The sequence below is a fragment of the Hyaloscypha bicolor genome (assembly GCF_002865645.1).
Source record: "Hyaloscypha bicolor E unplaced genomic scaffold K444scaffold_182, whole genome shotgun sequence".
NCBI classification, from domain to species: Eukaryota; Fungi; Ascomycota; class Leotiomycetes; order Helotiales; family Hyaloscyphaceae; genus Hyaloscypha; species Hyaloscypha bicolor.
The window spans coordinates 5828299-5839346 of record NW_020194684.1 but is presented as its reverse complement, the minus strand read 5'-3'; the positions used below and the strand labels follow the sequence as shown (position 1 = coordinate 5839346).

At 47.9% G+C, this 11048-nt stretch overlaps 6 protein-coding genes across 6 annotated transcripts; 2 read left to right on the top strand and 4 right to left on the bottom strand.

The window, feature by feature from the left end:
* Nucleotides 1-716: 716 nt before the first annotated feature.
* On the bottom strand, nt 717-1529 carry K444DRAFT_621320 (uncharacterized protein). Its single transcript, XM_024881881.1, has one exon. It carries the CDS (start codon nt 1388-1390, stop codon nt 1115-1117), a length of 276 nt encoding a protein of 91 aa, XP_024729076.1. The 5' UTR covers nt 1391-1529; the 3' UTR covers nt 717-1114.
* A 2622-nt stretch (nt 1530-4151) lies between these two features.
* Nucleotides 4152-4858, top strand: K444DRAFT_621319 (uncharacterized protein). Its single transcript, XM_024881880.1, has 3 exons — nt 4152-4177; nt 4246-4385; nt 4453-4858. The coding sequence occupies exons 1-3, from the start codon at nt 4159-4161 to the stop codon at nt 4540-4542; spliced, it is 249 nt and encodes an 82-aa protein (XP_024729075.1). The 5' UTR covers nt 4152-4158; the 3' UTR covers nt 4543-4858.
* Nucleotides 4859-6073: 1215 nt separating this feature from the next.
* Nucleotides 6074-7187, bottom strand: K444DRAFT_621318 (uncharacterized protein). The gene is made up of 3 exons (XM_024881879.1): nt 6716-7187; nt 6470-6565; nt 6074-6405 (listed from the first exon to the last, which is right to left on the bottom strand). Exons 1-3 carry the CDS (start codon nt 6853-6855, stop codon nt 6267-6269), a joined length of 375 nt encoding a protein of 124 aa, XP_024729074.1. The 5' UTR covers nt 6856-7187; the 3' UTR covers nt 6074-6266.
* A 160-nt stretch (nt 7188-7347) lies between these two features.
* Nucleotides 7348-7707, bottom strand: K444DRAFT_621317 (uncharacterized protein). The gene has a single exon (XM_024881878.1). The coding sequence runs from the start codon at nt 7609-7611 to the stop codon at nt 7378-7380; it is 234 nt and encodes a 77-aa protein (XP_024729073.1). The 5' UTR covers nt 7612-7707; the 3' UTR covers nt 7348-7377.
* A 60-nt stretch (nt 7708-7767) lies between these two features.
* K444DRAFT_621316 (uncharacterized protein) lies at nt 7768-9037 on the top strand. Its single transcript, XM_024881877.1, has 2 exons — nt 7768-8520; nt 8573-9037. The coding sequence occupies exons 1-2, from the start codon at nt 7993-7995 to the stop codon at nt 8708-8710; spliced, it is 666 nt and encodes a 221-aa protein (XP_024729072.1). The 5' UTR covers nt 7768-7992; the 3' UTR covers nt 8711-9037.
* Nucleotides 8753-11002, bottom strand: K444DRAFT_621315 (histone deacetylase domain-containing protein). The gene has a single exon (XM_024881876.1). The coding sequence runs from the start codon at nt 10548-10550 to the stop codon at nt 9135-9137; it is 1416 nt and encodes a 471-aa protein (XP_024729071.1). The 5' UTR covers nt 10551-11002; the 3' UTR covers nt 8753-9134.
* Between the last annotated feature and the right edge of the window lie 46 nt (nt 11003-11048).

Below are 11048 nucleotides of genomic sequence, written 5' to 3'. Positions count from 1 at the left end.
TCGTAATGCCAAGGATATCGTAAGCCTAAGGCTAAAAAAAGTACGGGACCCTACGGCCGTATCGTATTACTAAGGATATCGCTATATCAGGGATCGCTATAGCGAGGTTCTGCTGTAATGACAACTTTATAGACTTACTAAGAAAAAATTTGTAATTGCAAAACTATAGATTCGTCTCGTGACAGGGTGCGTCTCGGGACGCAGGGACGGACGTTAATGGATTTGGTTTTCTTGGCTTGTTTCTTAATAAACCGCCTGTCTAGTCCTCTGGATCTGTTCTTTCCCTGCTTCTTTGGTATAAAGGGGCTAGTAACCGAAGGCAAGTGTCGGCAGAGGGTATATATTCAAGCGGATCGGAGGGTTTTCGATGGGAGAAGAAGTATATAGTCGGAGAGAAGTGAAGTATGGTGGGGTTTAACCGATAACTCCGGCTGGATGGCGGCCTTAACGAAAATATACGTATAGCAGAAGCAGTTGGTAGTGCGGAAAATTGGAGTAGGAAGGTCCTTGGATCTTGTTAAATTATTGGATACAATTTATTCTCGCATTACTACCAGATATAAGAAGAAGCAAACGGAGGCAAAAGACATCTCTCTTTCTATCTAAGCTCGAAGCCCTAAATGGCTTCGGCTGACTAACTGGCTAGCCGGTTCCTTCCCTGGTGGCGTCACCACCCCCACACGTCACCCAACAGATCTGCATTCAGTTGGTATAGCTCCATCTTCCTGTGTACTGTACGGATTGACAGGCAGACTGCTACAGGCGAAGAAACCGGCGGCGCCTGCTGTTGCTGTCGCTCCAAACAGCATTCCCATTGATGATGATTGAGGCAGAGAAGGATGGTCTGCCGAAAGAAGCAATCGATCTGGGATTTCGGCGACAGAAAGATATCTGCGACGAACAGACACAAGATACTTGTTCTTGGTGTACTCGCATTCTGAATAAGTTTTTCGTCCTTCGGACCTCACAATCATGGTACATCACATCTTCGCTAATGCGCCAAGTGCACTAGGCTGCAATGCCACCGACCCTAGATAGTTCCCTTCTCCTCTTTCCGTGTTCTGTTTCCAGGTCCCCTTTCCCTTCGCCTCCGATAAGCTTTCTCGCTCCTCTATCACAGCAAGCACTCCCACTCCCCCACCTCCCCTCCGCACTCCAAGTCGCACTCACAGAAGCTCCCACAGCATCTCAACCCCTTCTCACAAACACAGACTTCGTTGTTCAATGCGAGTTGCAGCTGGGATATCCGGCCTGGCTTCGCCATCATACGTCCTGAGAGGGCGGAGACTTGGGCAGGTGGGAAGGTGGGGAATTTATGTGGTTGGAGTGTGTGGGATGCGAGGACGGCCAAGAAGAGTGGAAAGAAGAGGAAAAGGGGTTGGAGAGGCATATCGAGGAGAGGGTTGAAGGGGGTTGCGAATCGCGATTTAGGGAGGAAGAGTGTGAGTGCTCAGTTAGGAATTGAAAGTGCTAGTTGAAGATGAAGTTGAATAAATTAGAATAGGAAATAATCCAACTTACACAGCTCATCATAGAAGTACATTCCTCCCTTCTTTGACAAGGTAATCTTTCATTGGGGAATGAAAATCTACATTCCTGCTGCTCCTGTACAAATATTAGTATTGTAGTAACTCAATAATCTCAAGAAAGAACAACTCAAGATAACGGGCAAACATCGGGAATCAGATAGATTAGTGCAATAGCAGCCAAGGTAGCAAGTCCCAGTTTGTGATGCTCCTTCCTTGTGGTGGGTCGCCATGAGCGGAAAGCTGGAACGGGGGATGACTAAGCACCCGTGGAATTTCAACCTCACTGGATCTCAAAAATCTTTTCCTCTCCTCATCCCATTTCCAACAGCCCAGAGATCAGCATAGTTGTTGCCCATGAATATTGGATTCTTATTTCCAATCCTTTTTGAGGGACCATGGCGCCCAAGTGGGCTCGCGTGAGAACATTGAGTCTCGAGGAGAGAGGAAGGAAGCGACGAATGAGGCCGATGAAAGGAGTTGTTTGCTATGCTTTTTGATGAAGAGACTTTTGATTCTTGAGTGTTCAAGTCAATTTTTGTTTTGGTTGCCTTGAGTCAAGTATACAGAGATGTGGCTTGATGAATGGGCTTGCTGGAATGGATCATCGATCGCGCGCCAGAGTCCTCGTATAATAACACTCTTGGATCGGGGACAATTGCGATACTCAGAGAATTGGAAGCCCATCTTGAATGGTCCAGCTCGAATGGGGCATTGATGCGGTGCTGCTGCTGGGAGATTAGCATTTGCATTGATGTTCAACCACTCTCATTCCATCCTAATGGGTCGGGAATTGAGACGATAAGTTTGGTTTCCTAGCATTTTTCATCTAATATTGTCCAAACATTCCACTTCAGTATAGTCCGAAACTCGATTGAAGAATAATTCTGCTAGATGTATAAGTCCGATGCATCGAGTAGATTTGTGTAGACAAGGCTGGGGATGCGGAGTCAGTTTCCTCCGAATCCGGCCGGTATCGCTTAATTTTTCGACTGGTATATAGCGAAATAACGTTTTTTTTTTTCGCCCGAGCCATCTGGCTCAGGGTTTCTCATTCTGCCAGGTATTTCCTATCTACTAACTATCTAGTTGGCTTACTGTGTACAGTGGTGAAGACTCACATGAGAGATTACCACTCTCGAGTCAGATTATAGACTGTATGATCCTCGATCGTTTAGCTAGGATTCGCTCCAGGCCCTTCGTTGTTGTCTATTAATCAAAATCTTTGGAACCCACCTTCTGCATTATTGCAGAGCCTCTTTTTTTTTTGCGATTTTTTGAGCGGAGGCTCTTTTCGCTTAAGTTACCGGCTCGATGAGTTCGGATGATGGAATCACTTCACCTTCACTGACGGTATCACGCGGCAGTCCTTGGTTACTGCTATTTTCTGTCTGAGTTCACTATCCGCATTGGGGGTTTAATCTCAACCCCTGTAGGTAGATGTATCGAATATCTCGCGAAGTACAAGGGATACTCCTCGGCTCACAATGAATGGTTCCCAATTGAACTCTTGGGAAACGCAAAGGAGCTAGTGAACGATTACGAAAAGACACTTTCTGCCCTTCCAGCTCCAAGACGTCGGGGACGATCAACCAGGAACTCAACTAGCTTAGCTCCTGCACGACGCGGACGTCCTCCCAAGGGCGCTCACCAGCGTCACTTTTCACCTTCACTCGCAAGTTTTGGAGCTAAGAATATCACTTCACCGTTCATCTTTACAGACTCGCCATTCATATTGCTCGCTTATGGACCGATCTCTCGACCGCGTTTTCTGTATTTCTTAAAACTTCCACCATTATCAACCATCTTACCTGCACATCACCAGTAATGCCACCTGAGATTCCTTCCGCGACTCCATCCCGGTGTCCTCGTGGCGTTTTTTGTCTTACAAGCGCGAAAGCGGGTTTCTGCTGAAGTTCGAATTCCATCATCGTGTTTTAATATCACGGACGAAAACAGTGCCTCTCAGCTTCTTGGTCGTTGAGTTTCATGCCAAGGCTGTATATATTATTTGGATAATACACATGTATAGACAGTTCTTCATTGCCCAATTGTAGTTCATATGCTTGCTGCTGAGAGTGAATATTGATGCTGTGACGTGGGTAAGGCTGAGGCGAAAATACGCTAAACGAGACGAGATATAATGCTTCGCGCTCCCGATCTCTTTCTCCTCTTTAGCAACTAAGAGCTGTAAGTACCTACTCCCCAAACTTTGCGTCTTGCATCTTCTGCACAGCTGTGGATGCAATTGAGAGTCAGCAGTTAGTAGAATCTTCGGATGAAAGTGCTAACTTGTTGCCCTTGAAGCTGCATATCATCCCAAGCAAACGCGGTATGTAATTTCGTCGTCTTTCCCAACACACACTCCTACTATTATCCTGTCTCTTGGGGGGCCCAGATGAGAGCTCTTGCTCTTCCCGTCGTGCTGTTGTCGTCTGCGAAGCTCTCGCTAACTTGAGATGGATATACAGAACCAATACCAACCCCAACTCCGTACGTTCCTCTACCCTGCCTGAGCTGCACGATTCATATGCCACTTTCTTCCCAGAGAGGTGCAGAGAATATGACAGGAATAGGATTTCAGACAGCAAATAACTAACTATTTATGGGATGCCAGACACAAACCACAAACATGGGTACCAACCAATCCCGTATGTTTATTCCTCATTTTTGTTCGAATTGTGCATGGAATATTTACTAAGCATGATACGCATAATAGAAGAGGAGAAGCCGAAGGAGACGCCCGAGGAGATGAAGGAGGAGAAGGAGGAGAAGGAGGAGAAGCCGAAGAAGAAGAAGAAGAAGAAGTCGAAGACGCAGAGAAGAAACGAGAGAAAGAATGCCTTTGAAAAGGCGAGGGTACGTAATGTCCCTGGCCAAGTCGGGACATTCCGAGATATAACAAGAAGCTAACTGGTATTTGCAGGAGAAGGCTTTGGCCGGTCTGGGGCCGGAGGAGGAAGGCGACGAGGAGGTACGAATTTTCGATTGTGCTGCCCTTTTCGGAACATCCTGATACCTGGGAGATTATTTACAAGCTCCATCCGAGCTTGTACTAGAGCCAGATGGCATATTCTAGTAAAGGGGTATGCTGACGGCCATATAGCAGGCGAGATACCGGGCGCGGGTGCTGGCTGGAGTGGGATTTGGAGAGGAAGAGGAGGGCTGCAAGCCGGGTGGGGTGAAGCGGGGACGGGAGAAGGATGAGGATGAGGACGAGGATGAGGGCGCTCCGCCGGTGAAGAAATTCCCCGGCATGACTTTGAAGCCGTAAATTTGTTTTTTTATTACCAAAAGAATGTTTTTATAGAAAGGAAGAGTGTTCTGCGCTGCCACACAAGTCATGTCCCTCATGTGATTTGCACTAACTTTCAATGTCCCAAGTCAAGTTAGACTACTTCAGATATTACTATACGAAAGCTCCCCCGATCTAGCTACTTCCTCTGGTTTCCCCTGAGGTTCTGGAACAACCAGGAATCGTCTCCCTCGAACTCTCCAAAGTCCACGTTGAACCAAAGACATTGAAAATTAACACCGCCTTTGTTGTTCACAGCGAGCGTGGATAAATCAATCTAAAAATAATGCCAAGTTCATCAGCGCCTCTCCTCCTCTTGATTCGTGGTCTCAAATCTTTGTTGCATGTCTACTGCATACGGGTATTGCAGATTCCGGTTCAAGAATTATCCCACCCTACAAACTGTCAACCCTGCTTTCGGCAACACTTTCCGCCTCTCAAGCCCAGCACCAGTGACGCCGCACCTTGTCTCCTTTTGAAATGGATTTGATTGGCCTTGGATTTCCCATCCGAAAGGTGGCGTCGGCTTCACATGCTGGGTTTGGATTTTTGAGGAAAAGGAGGGGTGTCACGTGAGGTGGCGGGGTGAGAAGGGAAAGGGGAGACGAGGCGAGGGGTTCGGATGTGTTTCGTTCCGGGGGCAGGGACGGCGGCTGGTAAATTGTTTTGAGTTTTAGAGGGCCGTTTGATTCTTACAATCCGGATGCCGTTTATGTTTGAGTTTAATATTGTAGGGATGTGTGAGGGAATCTTTGAAAGTGGTTGGAGATAGATATTTAGGTTGATGCATAGCTGGTCCGGACGGAGCCGGTGGAAATATTAACTATCTTGAATCCTTTGGATCTGATAACATTAAAATTCTATGGAGAAGGAAAAAGATGCGCAAAAAGGAAAACACAGAGCAGGATGGTTCTCTACCGGTTTTCTACTAGCTTGGCACCACATGTGAAGCGGCAGCACTTTCCTCCCTCACAAGGTTCCTTACCCATCCGAGAGGCGCAACTGAATTCTTCCAGCCATTCGTATCGAAAACATGGCGTGAGATGCAATTAAACGGTCGGGTTTGTTGCAAGTCGCAGCTGCTCGGCTTGTGAAGCTTCCGGGGCTGAAATATATTGACAAGCGTTAGGTATAAACGGGTGCGGCGTTCAGCACCACCGAATCGAATCTAAACACCACATTCTCGATGTAACATGAAAGGTGTTTGGTTTTCATTTGAGTGATTTGTTTTTGTATTGTTTTTGGATGGGATTCTGATCATCAATACACATTTTGGGTTTTCCCCCAAAGGTTGGAGAATATTTCCTCAGCGATTTCTTCGCCGGTAAAGAGTCTACACATAGGTTCTTGCTCCTAACTTGCCAGGTTTGTTGATTCGATGGCACTCGTCCAGGCGGTCATTACTCCATCCTTCGTTATCGTGCTTTCGTCCACCGTGGTGTCTCTCATATCTTCCTGACCTTCGTGAAGTACCATCCCACAATTGCTGCCGCGATGACGAGCAGAACGACAACGCTTGTGATGCTCGCACATAAAACCCGACAGTGTCTCTTCTCTCTGTGCTGTTGTGCAAGCCATTCGTCCCTACCATCCTTGTCAGTACCTCTCCTTCGGCTTTCCAGCTTGTAGAATTCAGGCTTAGACATACTTCGTACCAACGCTGGTCTTTTCGCTCTTCTGCAAGCCTTGCTCCACATCCCCGGTAACTTCTGACATGTGTACTGCAGTCGAGAATCTCTTCCAGCTAGTGGATTTCACGGTCAGCGCAGGCCAAATCATGCTCGAAAAATCTCGGGGGTTGACATAATATCTCATGAGCACTCCACCCTGATGTGCGAGGAATGGGTTCGAGACTACTTCTGAAAGGGACTCGTGCTAAGGGAAATAAACCTACAAGTGCGGATCTCTGACCAACCCAACCGCCGGGGGAGCAGCCTCGGGCTCAGGAGCTTGCGAGAGAGGTCTCGTGCTGTGGACTTGCTGCAGAGGCGAAGGCCGCTTGACATGCGGGCGATGAGCTCTTGGTCTCCCCATCTTGTCGGTCTATCGAGGATTGTGGTGGTGAGATGTTGAGAAGTGGAGGTGTCGAGGAGCGACCGATCTCTCCGAAGTATCGTTCATCCAGCCTTCCGATTCACTCTGGATGCCGAAGTTAGGAAGTCCCCCTTATCGACCGCTGATGCCCTCCGATAACCGCCCAGGCAAGGCTGTGACCTCTGGTCCTGCAGGAGTGAATGTAAAGACCGTTGTTGGAATTTCTTGCACAAATGAGTGAAGTGCAAGGAGACCAATTAAAGAAGGTAAGAACGACTGGTCCCAACTAGGAGACTGCAAGTCACACACTTCACCAGACAACACGAGTGGGAGGGAAACAGCAAACAATTCATGAACACACATGCATCACTGGAAACACTTGCAGAAATTAATAATGGGGACGCTTCGCATATATAAACAACTGCTGTTTAAAAACTCTGCCTTGTGTTGCTGGGATCAGAAGTCATAGCCGGGTAGAAAGATCTGAGTGGGAGTTTTGCGATATGGATCCTCTTAGTGGAGCTATTCTAGCCGATCAGGGAGGGAATTATCCACGTTTTCTAGGAGAAAGAGCAAGGCAGTGCCTGTCGCTGCAGTATATGCCGAGATTGGGGCTCGATCGGAGGCCAGGGAGCAGAGCTTGTTTGCTGGAGGCAGTAATGTTGGTTGGTGATGGGGGAGTAGTGGGGGACCGAAAGTTTCTTCAGAACGGAGATTGCGGTGGGGCGGCGTTACTGGCAACAGCCTGTGGAACATTCAGGGGGAGGAGAGAGTCTAGGCGCTGAGCGGCTGAAGGTCAGAGAGCGGATAGGAGACGCGAGTAGATTACAGTAGTGGAGGAGGTATCAGCATGGGCCGCCTCAAAAAGTTAATTGGATTCTACAAGAGAAACTGTGAAGTGATGTTTCCAAAAGGCTCAAGGCTCAACCTGGCATCGATGTCTCTCGTCACTCGACATATCTGAGGGGAACTTTATTGTGAAAAGCCCTTTTCCACATTCGGTTAGCAACGGCCCAGCTCGGTGTTTGCTTTCAGCCAATCAACATGCATCTCCCGACAACTAGATTTCTAGGTTCATAATAGAACGCCACATCCTCCACCCGACAGCTCGAAACTGGTCTCCACAGTTTCTCAGCAATGGGCAGCACGATGCCCTTGCCTTACTGGCAAATCAACGTCCCTGCCTCCCAACGAGAAACTCCTTGTCCTCCCTTCCTAGCCAATCTCAATCCGAAAGACCTCTCTATAATCAGCACTCCTGACGCCTTGTACTGTACGATTACTTGGCCCGAAGTCCGGAAGATCATCGCCGAGAATCGAATCGATGCCTTCCAACGCGTTCCTTCAGATCTTCGACGATACTTGGCGTATAACTGGAAGTTGAAGAAGGAATATGGCAGTGTGATGGAATTCGTATTGTCGGAGAGACTGAGATGGAAGGAGCCGATTCGAGCTGAAGGGCTGCCCTTTGAGAAGGAGAGCGATATCAAGATTCTGTACAATGATTGGCCATATGGGATTGACGAGAGGATCGTGCACCTGGTTATCTGGACGAAGTTTGAGTTGGAGGATGATCCATTGACGGATGATTTGACGGAGAAGGCTAGGAGAGAGATTGATGACTTTGTTGATGAGACGTTTGGCAGGAAGGTTGGAAAGGAGAATGTGAGTATCACGTGATCAATTGGCTGATCTTAATTGCTAAGACGGTCCACAGGTCATCTGGTTCAAGAACTGGAAGTCGTTGAAGTCTGTTCATGCTGTGGAGCACTTTCATGTCATGCTATATAATGCAGACCCTGTCTTCATTGAGGAGATTACCAATGGCGATATTCCCTTGAGCAGGAAGGTTTGAAGCGAGAAAGGAGAGGAGAACAAGATATGTGCAGTGGAGGTGTTTATTAGAAGTGTTTAGAGGTTCAAAGGGCCCCATTGCAATCCCTGAGATTAGAATAGATACCCATCAGCTCAACGCCTTCGAAGCCACACTTGTTTAGATTCTACCATAGAAGGGAATGGAAGACTGGAGCGGCTTTCTTGCATTTCAAACATCGTATACAATCAAACAGCATCACGCTTGGACAAAGAGATGAGGAGGGTTGCTACAGAAAGAAACAATTTGTACAAGTCATCATTGATTGATTGGAATATCCGGAATATTGGTACATTTCGGCACATTCGCACATATCCATCCATCTTTTCTGTGCTATCTAAACGCCGAATGTCCAAGACTCGAGACAACCAACCTCCTTACGCCTAGCTGGTCTGAAGAACATCATTCAGTATTCCATTGGTACACCCAACCCCTGTTCTTTTGGTCGCCTGGCTTCTTCCTGCTGCTCTCTCTCCTCCCTCAACATATCTTCGACTTCATCCTTAAGTCCAGTAAGGTCGGGAGGAATAACCTGACTTTGAACACTTGGCGCACTGTTGACAAATCTCAGTTGCTCTGTGATGGTGGAAACAATGTCCTCGACTTTCTTCTTGGTATTCCTGTTCACGCGTGGTTCGCCAAGAATCTGTTCCAGAGTGGGGAACAAGGTGTTGTGTCTGAAGTGCTCTCTGTAGGGTGTATGCTCCGGGATGATAGGATCGAGTGTTGCATCGCATCCGATCGCAATGCTAGTTTCATGTGCCCATGCTCGTGCCACGTTTCGAGGTGTGTATCCTCCTCCGCCAACAAGCAACAGAGGTATGTTGAGGGACTTGCAGAAAGCAACACAAGCCCCATGACCTTGGACTTGTACATTGAAGCGACCAAGGCGATCTCCAGCAAGTGAATCAGCCCCACATTGAAGGACAATTGCCGTCGGTTGGAATTTCTCAACACACTTTCCGACAATGGTTTTGAACAGCCAAACGTATTGGTCATCATCGATTCCGTCTGAGAGTGGGACATTGATCGCATGGTGAGCTCCTGGGTTGCCTTCATTGTCCGGTCCAGTTCGGTCCAGGTCTCCGGTGCCGGGGAAGAAGTTCAGACCATCATATTTGTGCATGGACAAAGTCATGACTCGATCTGTCGACCAGAAGGCTTCTTCGACTCCATCCCCGTGGTGAACATCGATGTCTATATACAAGACTCTCGGATGTTTTCGTAGGAGCTGTAGTATAGCAAGCACGATGTCATTGACATAACAGAAACCCGATGCTTCAGCTTTCTTGGCGTGATGCAGTCCTCCCGACCAGTTGATAGCGATGTCGGATTCATTATTGCAAAGTTTGCGAGCAGCGTCGATGGAAGCACCGGCGTACATGGAGCAGTAGTTGAAGAGACCTTCAAAGATCGGGCAATCCGAACCTCCAAGATTGTAATCTTTCGGTGTCTCATCATCCGGCATTGCCACCTTTGCAGTCTTCAGGTAATCTAGGTAATCTTCGCTGTGAAAGTCTTCCAGCTCCTCCCTTGTTGCTAGTCGTGAGACATACGTATCCATTGCAGCATGCATCCCATAAGACATGATGAGACCCTTGGCCAAAGTGAGGCGCCAGGGCTTCATTGGATGCGCATGGCCAAAGTGATGCTTCTCGATCTCAGGATTCGAGTGCCACGAGACCTGGTATCCTTTCGGTCTAACGATGCCATTCTCTTGAATCTCGCGGTTGACCTTAGCAAGAAGGGCGGCGTTGTGAGACTCTCCATGTTGAGCCAGTGGTCGATACTCTTGAACGATGTTGTTTGTGGAGAACACCATTTCAACAAAGAATCCACGTCACGCGCGGGTGTACACCTGGGAGAGTTTGTTATTTGAGAGCGTCCTTTTGGAATTCAGGAGCGCGCGCGTGAGGGACAACTGTTGTGCGCTGTAGGTGTAGTTCGTGGGTGAGAGTGGTCGCGCAGAGAGGGATTGCGGAGGATAGGAAGGCGAAGCATTGGGATATAGTAAGAGTGTATTGCAGTGAATTGACGTCCCGCAGTACTGTAGGAGGCAGGGTCTCTACCCTCCACGTATCGATAAGGGACGAAAATCGACCTTAGCCTCACCCAGAAGCCATGGTCCAGGGCTGGGAGCTGTCGCAAAGGATTCCTGGGGTGCAAGATAAGAGTAGGGTTCCTGGAACTGGTTCTGCGTAGCTTAATGAAGCTTAATAAATCTTCAGTGAAAGTTTGAGGTTATAAATATGAATGGTGTTAGAGATGCTTGTGCTAACGATTTTCTGTCTCGTTATCAATGTCTGGGCCAAACACAGTG

Bases quoted from the DNA above. Each gene is read 5' to 3' on its own strand.
- K444DRAFT_621320 (XM_024881881.1), bottom strand. From the start codon at position 1,390: ATGCCTCTCCAACCCCTTTTCCTCTTCTTTCCACTCTTCTTGGCCGTC.
- K444DRAFT_621319 (XM_024881880.1), top strand. The intron at 4,386-4,452 runs GTACGTAATGTC...TGGTATTTGCAG, and splicing joins ATGCCTTTGAAAAGGCGAGG to GAGAAGGCTTTGGCCGGTCT.
- K444DRAFT_621318 (XM_024881879.1), bottom strand. From the start codon at position 6,855: ATGGGGAGACCAAGAGCTCATCGCCCGCATGTCAAGCGGCCTTCGCCT. The intron at 6,566-6,715 runs GTAGGTTTATTT...GAAATCCACTAG, and splicing joins TTGGTCAGAGATCCGCACTT to CTGGAAGAGATTCTCGACTG. The intron at 6,406-6,469 runs GTATGTCTAAGC...CAAGGATGGTAG, and splicing joins AAGACCAGCGTTGGTACGAA to GGACGAATGGCTTGCACAAC.
- K444DRAFT_621317 (XM_024881878.1), bottom strand. From the start codon at position 7,611: ATGTTCCACAGGCTGTTGCCAGTAACGCCGCCCCACCGCAATCTCCGT.
- K444DRAFT_621316 (XM_024881877.1), top strand. From the start codon at position 7,993: ATGGGCAGCACGATGCCCTTGCCTTACTGGCAAATCAACGTCCCTGCC. The intron at 8,521-8,572 runs GTGAGTATCACG...GACGGTCCACAG, and splicing joins GGAAGGTTGGAAAGGAGAAT to GTCATCTGGTTCAAGAACTG.
- K444DRAFT_621315 (XM_024881876.1), bottom strand. From the start codon at position 10,550: ATGGTGTTCTCCACAAACAACATCGTTCAAGAGTATCGACCACTGGCT.